Source organism: Symsagittifera roscoffensis, chromosome 10 (genome assembly GCF_963678635.1).
Source record: "Symsagittifera roscoffensis chromosome 10, txSymRosc1.1, whole genome shotgun sequence".
Lineage (NCBI taxonomy): Eukaryota > Metazoa > Xenacoelomorpha > Acoela > Convolutidae > Symsagittifera > Symsagittifera roscoffensis.
Genome location: NC_087071.1, coordinates 41,008,491 through 41,020,978, shown reverse-complemented (window position 1 = coordinate 41,020,978; position 12,488 = coordinate 41,008,491). Strand labels below are relative to the sequence as shown.

At 33.1% G+C, this 12,488-nt stretch overlaps 1 protein-coding gene across 1 annotated transcript in view; it reads right to left on the bottom strand.

Annotated features, from left to right (window-relative positions):
- Positions 1-6,965: 6,965 nt before the first annotated feature.
- The window catches only part of LOC134855064 (myeloblastin-like), a 128,467-nt gene continuing 122,944 nt past the window's right edge, over positions 6,966-12,488 (bottom strand). The window contains exons 5-8 of the mRNA XM_063871444.1: positions 11,373-11,463; positions 11,014-11,150; positions 9,355-9,476; positions 6,966-7,331 (exon numbers count right to left, since the gene is read on the bottom strand). Coding sequence (XP_063727514.1) covers positions 7,074-7,331; positions 9,355-9,476; positions 11,014-11,150; positions 11,373-11,463 — 608 coding nt within the window. The 3' untranslated portion in view covers positions 6,966-7,073. The remainder of the gene's footprint in view (positions 7,332-9,354; positions 9,477-11,013; positions 11,151-11,372; positions 11,464-12,488) is intronic.

Here is a 12,488-nt window from a genome sequence, read left to right as displayed (position 1 = left end):
ACCTAGTATGTTTTCTAGATTCTCTTGATGAGTCTGGAACCACAGTTGAATTGAGCTGTAAACCGTGACATATGAATGTTTTAAACAGTTACATATAAACTTATAATCATTCATAATCGATTCATTTGCTTATCAGTCTCTGATAAATCATTGAGAGCGTCGCGAAATTAAATACTTTTCTCAGCAAAAACCCACAGCCCGCTACTATATATCAGATTGAGTTTTAAAGGTTTTCATTTTGGAAAATTTTTGAAATTGTGTACCTATTATCAAATCTAATCAGAAGCTTCAGTTGAGTTAACGTTTACGTAATAGATTAGCGGCTGAATACGAAACATTCATGTGAACAAAGACTAAACTGTTTCAAAACTTGCTCAAATCTGTCTAAAATCAAATTTTTATTTACAAAATGATAAGACCAAAGGTTGGACTAACTATGGTTTTGGATTGTACTGAACAAACCATTTGAAGGTTTTTTCGCATATATTTGATGGTATTTAACACAAAAACATTGTGCCTGCAAACACGCATTTGAGTCATTTCAAGGTTATCTTCACCTGTTTCAATCAGGTATTTTCTCTTCGTTATTTATGATTTTTCAGAACGGTCGTAAAATTTTTGACCATTTCCTTTTACGAACACACGATTTTTACAAAACTGGTCTTGGAGATTTTCCAGTCATCATAAAACAGCAATTGAAACAAATTGAGGATGATTGCATCACTCTAGATACATTAAGAGTTCCAATTAAGCTCCCATCGCAACTAAAAATTTGTTTGAAAGCCTCCAAGAAAAAGTTTGGATTTTTATTAATGAAAATTATTTTACCGAAGCGGTAGAATCAGCCAAAATTAATCTAATCAAAAAGCTAGCTTTACCTTTCTCCTTGTGACAGTCCATGTTCAAGCGGAATCGGGAGTGTTTCTTTCCTCTATCGGAGAATCAACTCAGGTACGTTGAAAGGCCAGAGTCGGTCTTTCAGCTTCACAACCTGATACTTTCGTTGCAGATCCCAGTCAAGCAGTAAGCCCCTAGTGCCTCGTTGTGACAGCTGAGTTGACGTCAAAACATTTTTTAGCTGTTCACATTTTTCACCGTTTTTCCAAACTAATCAAAACAATACAGATTAAATTTTTTTTCTGTTCTTCAGTCTAGAAACTCTTAAAAAATGAATGTCTTCCATTTAATTTCATGTCCAAAAAATGGTCGCTTTATAAAGTTTGAGTTTACAAAAAAAACTATATTTTTCATTCAAATTTGTCTCCCTCACAGTTACTTTCACAATTATTTTTATCAGCGTTAGTTGATCCCAGTCTGAGATAAAATAAAAGATCCCAGTCTGCATAAAAACTGAGGAAAAATTAAGATTGACACGTGGTGCAGTTATAATTCTAGCTATTGTTACGCTTCTTATAATACGAACTTACATGATACAAAAGTTTGCATATACATATATACACACAAAAGATTGAACATCTGAAATACAAGTATATGTTCAAGCTCAAACATGGGCTTTTAAATGCATAAATTTTAGTGCTATACTTTACAGGCTTCTAGGCAATTCAAGTAAATAAAAAAGAACTTAGAGTTCAAATTTTAGCTAATTTTAAAAAATCAAAAATGCTTTTCAAATTGATTTGTAAGGATGAATAGAATGTGTACATTTAAAAAAAACAAAAAATCGAATTACGTAAAAACTACCGAATACACAGACATAGCATCCAGATATACAAACATTACACAAATATGCAAACACATACACAGCTTGACACACGTATATGTAAAGGGTTGCTACAAGGGTTGTTCATGTAAAGTATCTCATAAAATAATCTTGTTTATTTCAAGTAAGTGCATTGAAAAGATTACAATTTGGTTTATGGTTGTAGTTCAAACACATATACATAACATACACACATTAAATATTTTCAAATAAAAGACTATATACAAACTTTCGAACAAGTACATACAAACACATAAATTATCTAGCATGTGTTGTTTATTCGCAGTTTCTAGAGAAACTATCACAGTTTTTCTTTGAAAAACCACCCAAAGAAACAACGTTGATATTGAGTTTTAGTCATATCTCTAAAAAACAAATTAAATTACTTCTTTAATTGTTAAGCGAATAACAAAATATATCTGTGAAAAGTTTTTTGGCACCATACAGACAAAAAAAACTGAATAGTAAAACTTTTCATACATATTCAAGCGCATACGAAAACACAAGCATGTATACAAATGTAACCCAACAAATGGATAAATAAAGTGTTTGATACAAAATTGCTCCTGACATAACATTTGGTGGAAACCTGCATCTTCTAGACAAAGAGTGAAAAAAAAATACCTTGAGTTTGTTTAGTTAGGTTTCCAGTTACGTGTACATACCTCAAAATAACTCATTAACGACATAAATGAGAGGGCGCATGTGAAAATGTACATAAAAAAGTACAAAACACAAGCCTGAAATTGTACAAGTTTACCCACATACAATGCATACATACAAAAAAAACCTAGATAAAATAACAAAAACATGAGAACATATACAAAAACTGTTGCTTATAAAAAAAGATAAATTCTTTCAGTAAAACAAATTCAATTTGAACAATGAGTTAGAAAGAAAGTTTGACCTTTTATTATGGTTAAGTGTCGAAAATTGTTTTGATTTTTACATAAAAATTTATAATACTTACATAAAAATATACAGGCTTACATTTGTTCAAACAAACCTGTATGAAAAGAAGAATCAACCCACTCACAGATTTTACAGACTAACATGAAAACACATAAAAGAGTTCAACTAAAGTATCTGGTGAAGTATTCTAGAATGTTCTGAAACAACTGGGGCAGAGATTAACTGGAAATTGAGTTAAAGTTTCAATCAGTTACAGTACTGTATCTGAAGTTGCCTCGAAACAATTGCAAAAGTGTGTCGAAAATTTCTTTAAAATAGCTACCTAAAAACACATATAGATACATACAGACAAAATCAAATAGTTACGAATGAAATCAAAACAAAAAAGACACAAGACGCATGCGTTTTTAAAAAATTAGATTTGAAAGCATACTTTTAATGTACACACACCTATCAAACATCATGCATAATCAATACACAAACAAGCATACTTTTCACAGGCCAGTATATACATATACAACCACCCACAGAGAGATGTTATGTACTGGAAAGTTTACTTGTATACCCTGAATCATAAACTTCTTGCAGACTTATAATCAAATAATCATATATGCAGACACAAAAGTATCAGCACATAACTAAAACTTGTACGTGTTCAAACTTCAATCACCAAAAAAGGTTCAAACATACTTTCTTATAAGATTCTATAATCCTCGAGTTTTCTGTCTTGGAGTAAGTGTAGCTCTTTCTCTCTCTTTCCCTCTCTCTCTCTCTCTCTCTCTCTCTCTCGCAAACTAAATCTTTCTTTCTTCTCTTTCTTCTCTTTTTTCTTTCTCTCTCTCTATCTATCTATATATCTATCTATCTTTCTATCTTTTTATCTCTCTCCTCTGGTTCTCCTTCCTTCTCTCTCTCTCTCTCTCTCTCTCTCCCTCCCTCTCTCTCTCTCTCTCTCTCTCTCTTCTCTGTTTCTCTCTCCTCCCTCTCCCTCGCTCTATTTCTTCTCTCTCTCTCTCTCTCTCTCTCTCTCTCTCTCTTTCTTTGTCCCTCCTTCCTTTCTCTCTTTCTCTCTTTCTCTCTCCGTCCCTCTCTCTCTCTCTCTCTCTCTCCTCTCTCTCCGTCCCTTATCTGTTTATCTCCTCTCTCTCCCTGTCTAGATCTCTTCTCTCTCTCTCTCTCTTTCTCGCTCGATCTATCTAGCTATCGATTTTTCTAGGTATCTATCTATCTGGTTAGCTATCTCTGGAGCATTGAAAATTGAATTTTTGCATTGCATGTAAATAACAGCTTCATTGGTGGACAAAAAAAATCACTCTACGTAATATCTGAACTTGTTTTCATTCTACACAAAATAACATTGGAGTCATTGCCATTAAAACTTCAGCTTGGGATCAATTGGTATGAAGTTTCAAATTGGGATCTCTTTGGGAAAAATAAATCCATCAGAAACTGGACTGTACAAATTTTCAGATTGAGAACTTTTTACATAAAAATATCATTAAAAAGATAAGGGGATCAAAAGACCTTCATGGAGATCATTAGATATAAATAAAAATAATTAAAATTACATTTAAACATTGGGATAATTTGACACATATGGAAGATCAATTTGTAAAGTATTTGATCATAACTTATTTATAGAGATCAAGGGCTAACTAGAGAGTTAATTGGTTATGCATAGGGTCCGTTAGGTACACAAAGGGATCATTCGTTTCAACTAGGGATCTGGAGTTATACATCAAGATCATTCGTTATACAAAAAGATCGTTACATAAAAATTGTGTTCATTAGCTGCAAACAGATACCGTTAGCTCATTGGTTATATGTGGAGATCAAAAGTTATACATAGGGTTTACATTTCTACACCGTGGTCACAAGTTATACGCAGGATTAATTAGTTGTGCGTAGGGATCATTACTTGTAGATGGGGATCAATGGTTATACATAGGAATCATTAGTTAAATAAAGCGCTCGTTAGTTATCTGTAGGGATCATTTGCTATACGCAAACTTTGTTATTTTCACATAGTAATCATTAGGGATCAATTTTATTACACATGGTCATTAATTACTAATAGGGACTCTTGCTGATACATGGGAATCTTTAGTTAAACATGGGGATCATTAGTCATACATCATTTTAATTACATAGGAATCATAAGTTATGCAGAGGAAATCATTGGTTTTACGCAAAGATCATTAGCCATACGTGGGGATCATCAGGTGTATATAGGGAGCATTGGCTTTACATAGGGATCATTAGGGACCATCTCTACCCAACTATCCCTGTAAGGATCATCCTCCTACCGAACCCAGTGTCGTATTTCTACACTACTTTTATATGAATATATATGTTTATAGATATGTATATTTAAAAAACTATATATATCTAAACAGATAATTTTTTATACAGAATTTTACATATATATACAAGTATTTTGAAGTTGTGAAACAATTCTTTTTACTTTAAATGTATTAACGACAAGAGTTTTTACCATCGACTGAAACATTTTTTTAGGTCACCACTATCGCAGAATAAATTTTGTGTTGAGGAAACGCAAGATAGTTCAACTATTGGAATTTAGGCAGTATTATAAAAAATAAAGTTTTTTTTGTATTTTGTAATGAGGATGCTAATTTGAACGAAAACATTAAAAAATGAAAATCGTGGCCTGTTTTTATGGGCATAGATGTTTTTATGTGAAATCGAAAAATAAAAGAAAATTTTCCGAGTTTATTTATTCAGAGTTTATATTTCTATTATTTTTCGATTTCACATAAAATTATCTAAGCCCATAAAAACAGGCGACGGCTTTCAACTTTTGATGTTTTTGTTCAAATTAGAATCCTCATTACAATATAAAAAAAAACACTCGTTTCTTATAATACTGCCTAAATTCCAATAGTTGTACTATCTTGGCATTCCTCAACATGAAATTCATTCTGCGACACTGATGACGTAAAAAAAGTTTCAGCGATGGTAAAAATTCTTGTCGTAAGTTTACATTTATAGGAAAAACTTTGATTTTACAACTTCAAAAAGAAAGCTACTCATATTTCCAAAAGGGAGTCCGCTGCTGGAAACAAGCTAATCAAATTTTTCCAACAATTTTTGTCTTCTATGGATTAGTATGGAACTGTATGCTTTGCATTTTTTCCGTAAAACAGTTGCTTGACATTATTTCTCAACCAAAGTTTTCATAATGGCCGGTCTGTTGTGAAATATATTTTTTCTAGACTTTGCACTCGTAGTGTAGAAATGGTGCTACTTAATTGTATCTTAGTGTTTGTTATTGCTTTAAATGCTAGTGAATTGTTAGATATCTTTAGATTGAAAAAGTGGTTATAACGTTTTGAATCATAATTAATTTTGTTACCTCCGTTTCTAAATCTGAGTGCGAATGATTAGTTGGAAGAATACATTCGAATTACTTGTTCGAAGAAATCTGTTCCGGGGTAAGCTTAGAATTGAAGGAAGAGATAATTCGTTAGTTTTGTTACGAATGGCATAAAAAGGGGGAAAATGGTGGCTCAGAGGAATAGCTTCAAATACTCATGTCAAATAAGGGGAGAGGTAAGGGGTACTCCGTATGTGGGGGAGGGGGTTGGAGATGGTCTACTTCGTTAGGACTGGGAACTTGAGGCTGCGCCAGGATCAAAGGGAGAAAACTAAAATAAATAACAAATAAACGAAAGAAATTTTTTTCTGAAGTTGTTTTTGATCGGCTTTAAAGAATAATGCATAATTTTAACTGATCGCATCGATTGTTATTCGCCATTGACCAAGAAATTTTTTATTTTAGGTCAGCATTGTTTTGATATTATTTAAACATCATCATTTTGTTCAATTATAGAGAGTTGCAAAAAACTGGAATTGACGAAAATTATTTAAGAAAGGGCAAACTCAATTTTCAGACTAGAAAGGATGTCTCAAAGTCACCTTAAATTTCAATTTTGCATGCAAAACTTGCTAAAAAACGTCAGTCTGCACCTTTTTCTATTTTTTTTTTTTCTCAATTTATCATAGTTTCTGTTTATCTAAGGCATGCCTTTTTTAATCTCCAGAATGGTTCCGTTTATTTTTGCTTCGTTTGTTCACGTTCTCCGGCGAACAAAAAATTGTTAATTTGATGAAAAACTCTGATATTACAAGTAAAACAGTCAAATTTACCATTCAACATCTCAGCTAATTGAAAAATCAGCCAACTCTAATAAAAATCAAAATTTACCTAAGTGAAATTTGTTTTCATGATTTATAAGCCCACTGAAATAGGAAAACTAGAAAAAAGTTCGAAAAATTATATTAAATTTCGAAAAATTATATTTCCAGCTATAACTCATCGGTATAAAACTAAATTAATCAATATTGCAAAATACTTGTAACAATTTCTTCGACAAACAGATAATATTACGCAACATAATTATCCACGACAATCTTGTTATCAGTTAAACAACATGGTAAGCACTATCCAGTCTCTCCAAGAGTGAATCTTTGCAAAATAACTTCCCCCGTTACAAATCTTGTCTCCGTTTGCCTTATTCACATCCACTTTACTGAAACTGGCAACTCCGTAGAGACACTCTGGCTCGAATGTTCCGCATTTCATCATGAAGAGGGGGTTTCCATCATCCCATTTGCAGATGTTGCCAGAGTTGAAAACAGGTGTGGTGCATATAATGTCATCGCGACAGGGAACTAACTGGAACAAAACGCGCATAATTTTCTCACGCTCTTTCTTTTTATTTTAAGGAGTCGCAGGTATAAGAACCTGGCGGTTAATCATTTGATGTTATTTACGCTATGATGATACTACAAAATCTCATTCTGTATCGAGTAGTGCAAGTTCGACTGAAACCCGCAGTAAAAAGATGGGTGAGTCTCTACCGATACTCCTGTGGCAAAAACAACTCCGGCTCACTTAGACTTAAATTGAACAGCTCCATCCAAGTATCAAAACAAAGCCTAATTACTTCAAGAAAACAACAAATAGGCATTTACAATCAAATCCAAAGTTGGAACAAGGAGCGAACTCGACGTATTCTCCCAAAATGAAAAAAAAAATCACTTTAATATAGGCGCAAGTGCTAAATTTGATATCGGAAGGTGGTCAATTTTTCTAGGTCTCATTTACCGGTAAACCAGTTTGGGTCAACTTTAGTGGCTTATTTTGCACTTTTTTAATTGAAAATGTTTTGCCCCATTTTAGTGTTTTATGAATGACAATTTGATCCATCGTGTCTATATTTCGACCGTTTTTCGTCAAAAAAATAGCTGCAGCAGATTTACAAAATTGCTTAGTCAAAAACTGTCATAATATGAAAAACTTAGAGTTTTACATGTTTTGTTTCAAAATTTATCTGAATTATTAAAAAGCCTTCGGAAAAAAACTAAACAGTTTCAAAGAACAATTTTTATTCGAAAATATCCAAAAAATAAGGATTTGACAAATAAAACAATCAGTAGTTAAAACAGTCTGGGGTTGTCCTCCATACACTGAAAATGTTTTTCATACCATTTCATACAAGAAAAATGGTTGTCATACAATTTCATATAGTGTATAATGAGCAATTTTTACCTTGCTGCAAAACAAGTTCGGTGATACTCCTAAATTCTGAGGATTTTTTTTTTCAATCTATAGTCACAATTGAGTTTTTTTCGTGAAAGTTAGCGTGCAAAAACTAATTATTTGTTCATAACGTAACCCAAGCTGAGCTTTTCAAATAAAAGAAACAAAATAACTATTAACTAAAGCTTTTTGTGCAAATTTAATTTTGAAAATTTGCATGCCATGATTTTTGCCAAGGAAAACTTTTGATTACAAATTTTCTAGTCAAAAACACAACTTAAAAGTATTTATTCATAGTTCTGAGTGCACTATGTGTTATTATCTCATACAGTACTACACAAATCCGAGTATATGTGAGATTTCTTACCTCTATCATTAGGGTCTCATGTGTTAGAAAAGCCTTGATTTTTGAACTTTTGGACAAAACACAAAATTTTTTTTGCAAAACTCGAAGAAAAACAGTTTTTTGATTTATGAAAAACTGCTTCTCAAATAATTTTTATATATGAAAAGAATGTTTATCGTAGCTTTCTCTTACACTTTCACTTTTCGGTACCAATGGAATTCTCCCAGCAGTTTTCCATATATTAAAATTGTATGATGACCTTTTTTGGTCAATCCTGGGTAAGTCTTAAAACGAATTTTTCACTTCTTTAATCTTTTTCGAAAACAATTCAAAGTTAATTTTTTGGCAAGCCACGAAGTTCAATTTGAAAAAAAAACAGCATGGATTTGGTTTTTAAATCTTTTTGGGAATGTTGGGCTTTCGTCTCAATTTTTTCCTTGATACAGGGAAATCTAAAATTAACGGTTTTTGATATTCGCTCTGAGATGGCTGAAAACAGACTTAAATTTGTTGCATGGCGCTCCCTCAAAAGAAGTACTTTCAAAAGCGTTCTGTATTTCATAGTTTGTATATGTTATAACTTCACTTGGCATACGTTTTTTTTATTTGTAATTGTTATAACAATTATTAAATTACAACTTCTGGCTTTTGGGTCAAAAAATTGGTTTCGGAGTTGTATGAGTTGCTTCAGAATTGTTTTTTACTCTGATTTAGCTTAGCGAAAAGAGTGTAGCCAATTCAATTATTTAGAGTCAATAAGTCAAGAAAAAAAGATGTTTGCAATGAATAATACTAAAGTTGAATACTAACGTGAAAAGGATTTCCAATGTCAAACTTGGACTGTACGAAGAACATCTCTTTGAGTGTAGATGGAACTGCTTCGTGATCACTAGTGTCCTTCCTATTTTCAGTCACACCCATCCCACACGACCCTACAGGAAAAACATGCTATGAATCAACAACAACAACAACAACAACAACAACAACAACAACAACAACAACAACAACAACAACAACAACAACAACAACAACAACAACAACAACAACAACAACAACAACAACAGCAACAACACCAACAACAACAACAACAACAACAACAACAACAACAACAACAACAACAACAACAACAACAACAACAACAACAACAACAACAACAACAACAACAACAACAACAACAACAACAACAACAACAACAACAACAACAACAACAACAACAACAACAACAACAACAACAACGACAACAACAACAACAACAACAACAACAACTTTAAACATCGATTTATTCTGTCTCTTTAAAAAAAAAACTTTCACTGGCTTTTGGTAATTTTTTATGATATCGACTTTTATGATTTTAGTCCGTCAATTTCAAAATTGATCTAAAGATGCTTTTGGCAAAAAAAAACAAATTTTCAAAAAATTCCTGCTTTTGCTCCAACCACTGAAAATGCGGAGGAACTTTGTTATTCGGGTGTGTTTTAGTTTTTGTTTCATTTTTTCTTTTCCACATAAAATCAGGAACCACAAACAATCCCTGGATTGGGTCGAATTATTTATCATAATAAAGCCCTGTATTTCGTGATTCGAACGACGTGGAAATTTTTCACAACGTTGTCCCAGTGTCGAGTAAAATTGGTTTGAAGTTTTTGAGACTTAGTCTAATTGAGTAACGCGATCGAGAATTGTGCGTTATATGAAAGTTGAACATTTGGCTGAGAAAACTTGATTTTTTAAAACGAAAATCCCATTTGAAACTTTATACGGCGCTTCTTTGGCTATATGTATTTCCTAAAAACTGAAAAATTTTGTACAAAAACTAGAAACCTTTTTTTTCAAAGTATTTTCTTCTGAAACTTAGTTTTGTATGATTTTGAATTTTTGAAGCCGACCTTTCACAAATATGCCTTATAGAGAAACTTTCTACACAGGGGAAGATCTAAGTTTTTCTCGAGGAGTGAGGGCTCAAAAGATTTTAATGCTGGTCCGGTTAAAATGGATGTCATAAAATAGTACCCAATACCAAAAGGGGGACCCTTTGTTGGGTGAGGGGATCGAACTCTTGATAGGCGGGGCGTCCCCCTTCCCTAAGTCCGTTCCCATTTCTATTTTTGTTCAGTTCTCTCATCAGATCATGGACAAAAATAACCGACACTAAAAGGAGAAAAAAAACTATAAAAACACTTTTTTGCAGTTTTTTTATAGAAATGGTCAGAACACTCTGTGCTATTTGCGCAGCAGTCGACTATCCTTGTTTTATTTATAGAAATAATTAATCACGCTTGGAATTCGATGCGGGGATGCAAAAGTTGCAAAAGTTAACACCCTTCCAAACTTGGAATGATGTTAACTTTTGCATTTTTCAGAAATTTAGACAACTCAACAATGAAAAAGAGCTAATTAATCTTTAAACAAAAGTTTTTCTCCAGTGATAATCATAGTTAATTTTGGACTACAACTTGATGTTGTCTTTACCTAGAAGTCTGTTGGTCAGTTCGTCTTCTGGGATGAGATGTGGACATAGTTTGAGGCCGATTTGGCTGGCGCGTCTGATAGGTGCATTCGTTTTTAGTAGGGCAATGTCGTTAGCAAGAGTGTTGCTACGATTAAAACTGAAAAGAAAAACGCAAATTTAAACATTGTCGACACTTTTAATATCTAAAAATTTCATGAATTACAAAACTTTGAGGTCAAAACTAATTATGATTTTATATTTTGAAATCATCTTTGGGAAACGGTTGTTTTGTATTAACGAAATTGAAGTTTTTTGGTCTTTGAGACGAAATTAGTGAGAAACACATGCCAAAAACTGAGCATATAAAGAGCGTAATTACCCTGGTGCGACGAATATTTGCTTGACTGAAAAAAACTTTTTGAGCGCCTGAGGAACTGAGAAATCGCCAACTTCTATCCGAATATTTTCAGCTGAAACAAAGGAAATTATGAAAAATAAATAGGTGATTCGTCTCTTTAAATCATCCAAAAATTGAACTAAAAGAGAAAAAGTCACCAGACAGAAAATGATCAACTCATTATAGATTGGATATTTTGTTCGACCCTTTAGATACAAAGCGGATCAGGGTGGGAATCGAACTTCAAATCTCAGCTTTGTTCGGTAGGGAGTAGATGGCTGACAGCGATAGCATTAGCCAAAACCATTTTGAAAACTGATTAGTGTAATTTATAACTGTTATTTATGTTTCGACTGTGCTCGACCTATATTTCGATTTTTTCGACCAAAGTTGGGTATGTTTAGACTGCGCTCGACTTAAACTTGCTTCTCGGCCGCTGAAATTCAGTCACAAAACTGCACGTGCTCCATTTTCAAAGTCCAAACACAATCCGAGCACCTCGACCCGGGTAGTTAGCACAAAAAAATAGAACTGAACAAGCTTGACAAAACTACAAACTCGCAAAAAACTCCTTAAATTCGAAAAAGACTGCTCGTATCTGGGCTAAGCCCCTCGACATCTTCAAAACGGTTTTTGAAAACATCAATTGAAAAAACAGATTTAAAAAAATGAGTTTTGTACAAAAATTTTAAAATTTATTTACTAGTTTTTCTTTTGTAGAAAAATCACCCGCATGCTACGCCAAGTACAGCCGCTTCACGCGTTTACAGCATAAAATTATCTCGCGCGTAATTTGTCCTAAATAAGACAAATTGACAAATACAAACCCCAAAAAATCGGTCGAAAATGATTTTTTTTCATTGATTTTTGTTTGGCACCGCAAAAAATTTCGCAAAAATCTCTGCATCTTTTAAATGAGCATTGCAGAAACTTTGCAAAGCGAGTGTACGGCCTGCTCCATTTCAAACTTGAACTCAAAATTGAAAAAGATTCCGTTAACCTCTCCCCCTAAAGTTTGCAACTTTGCTCCCTTACAACCCCCCGTCCGCATAAATGAGGCAGAAATGAGGCAGACAAAACATAGGTACACAACGTTTG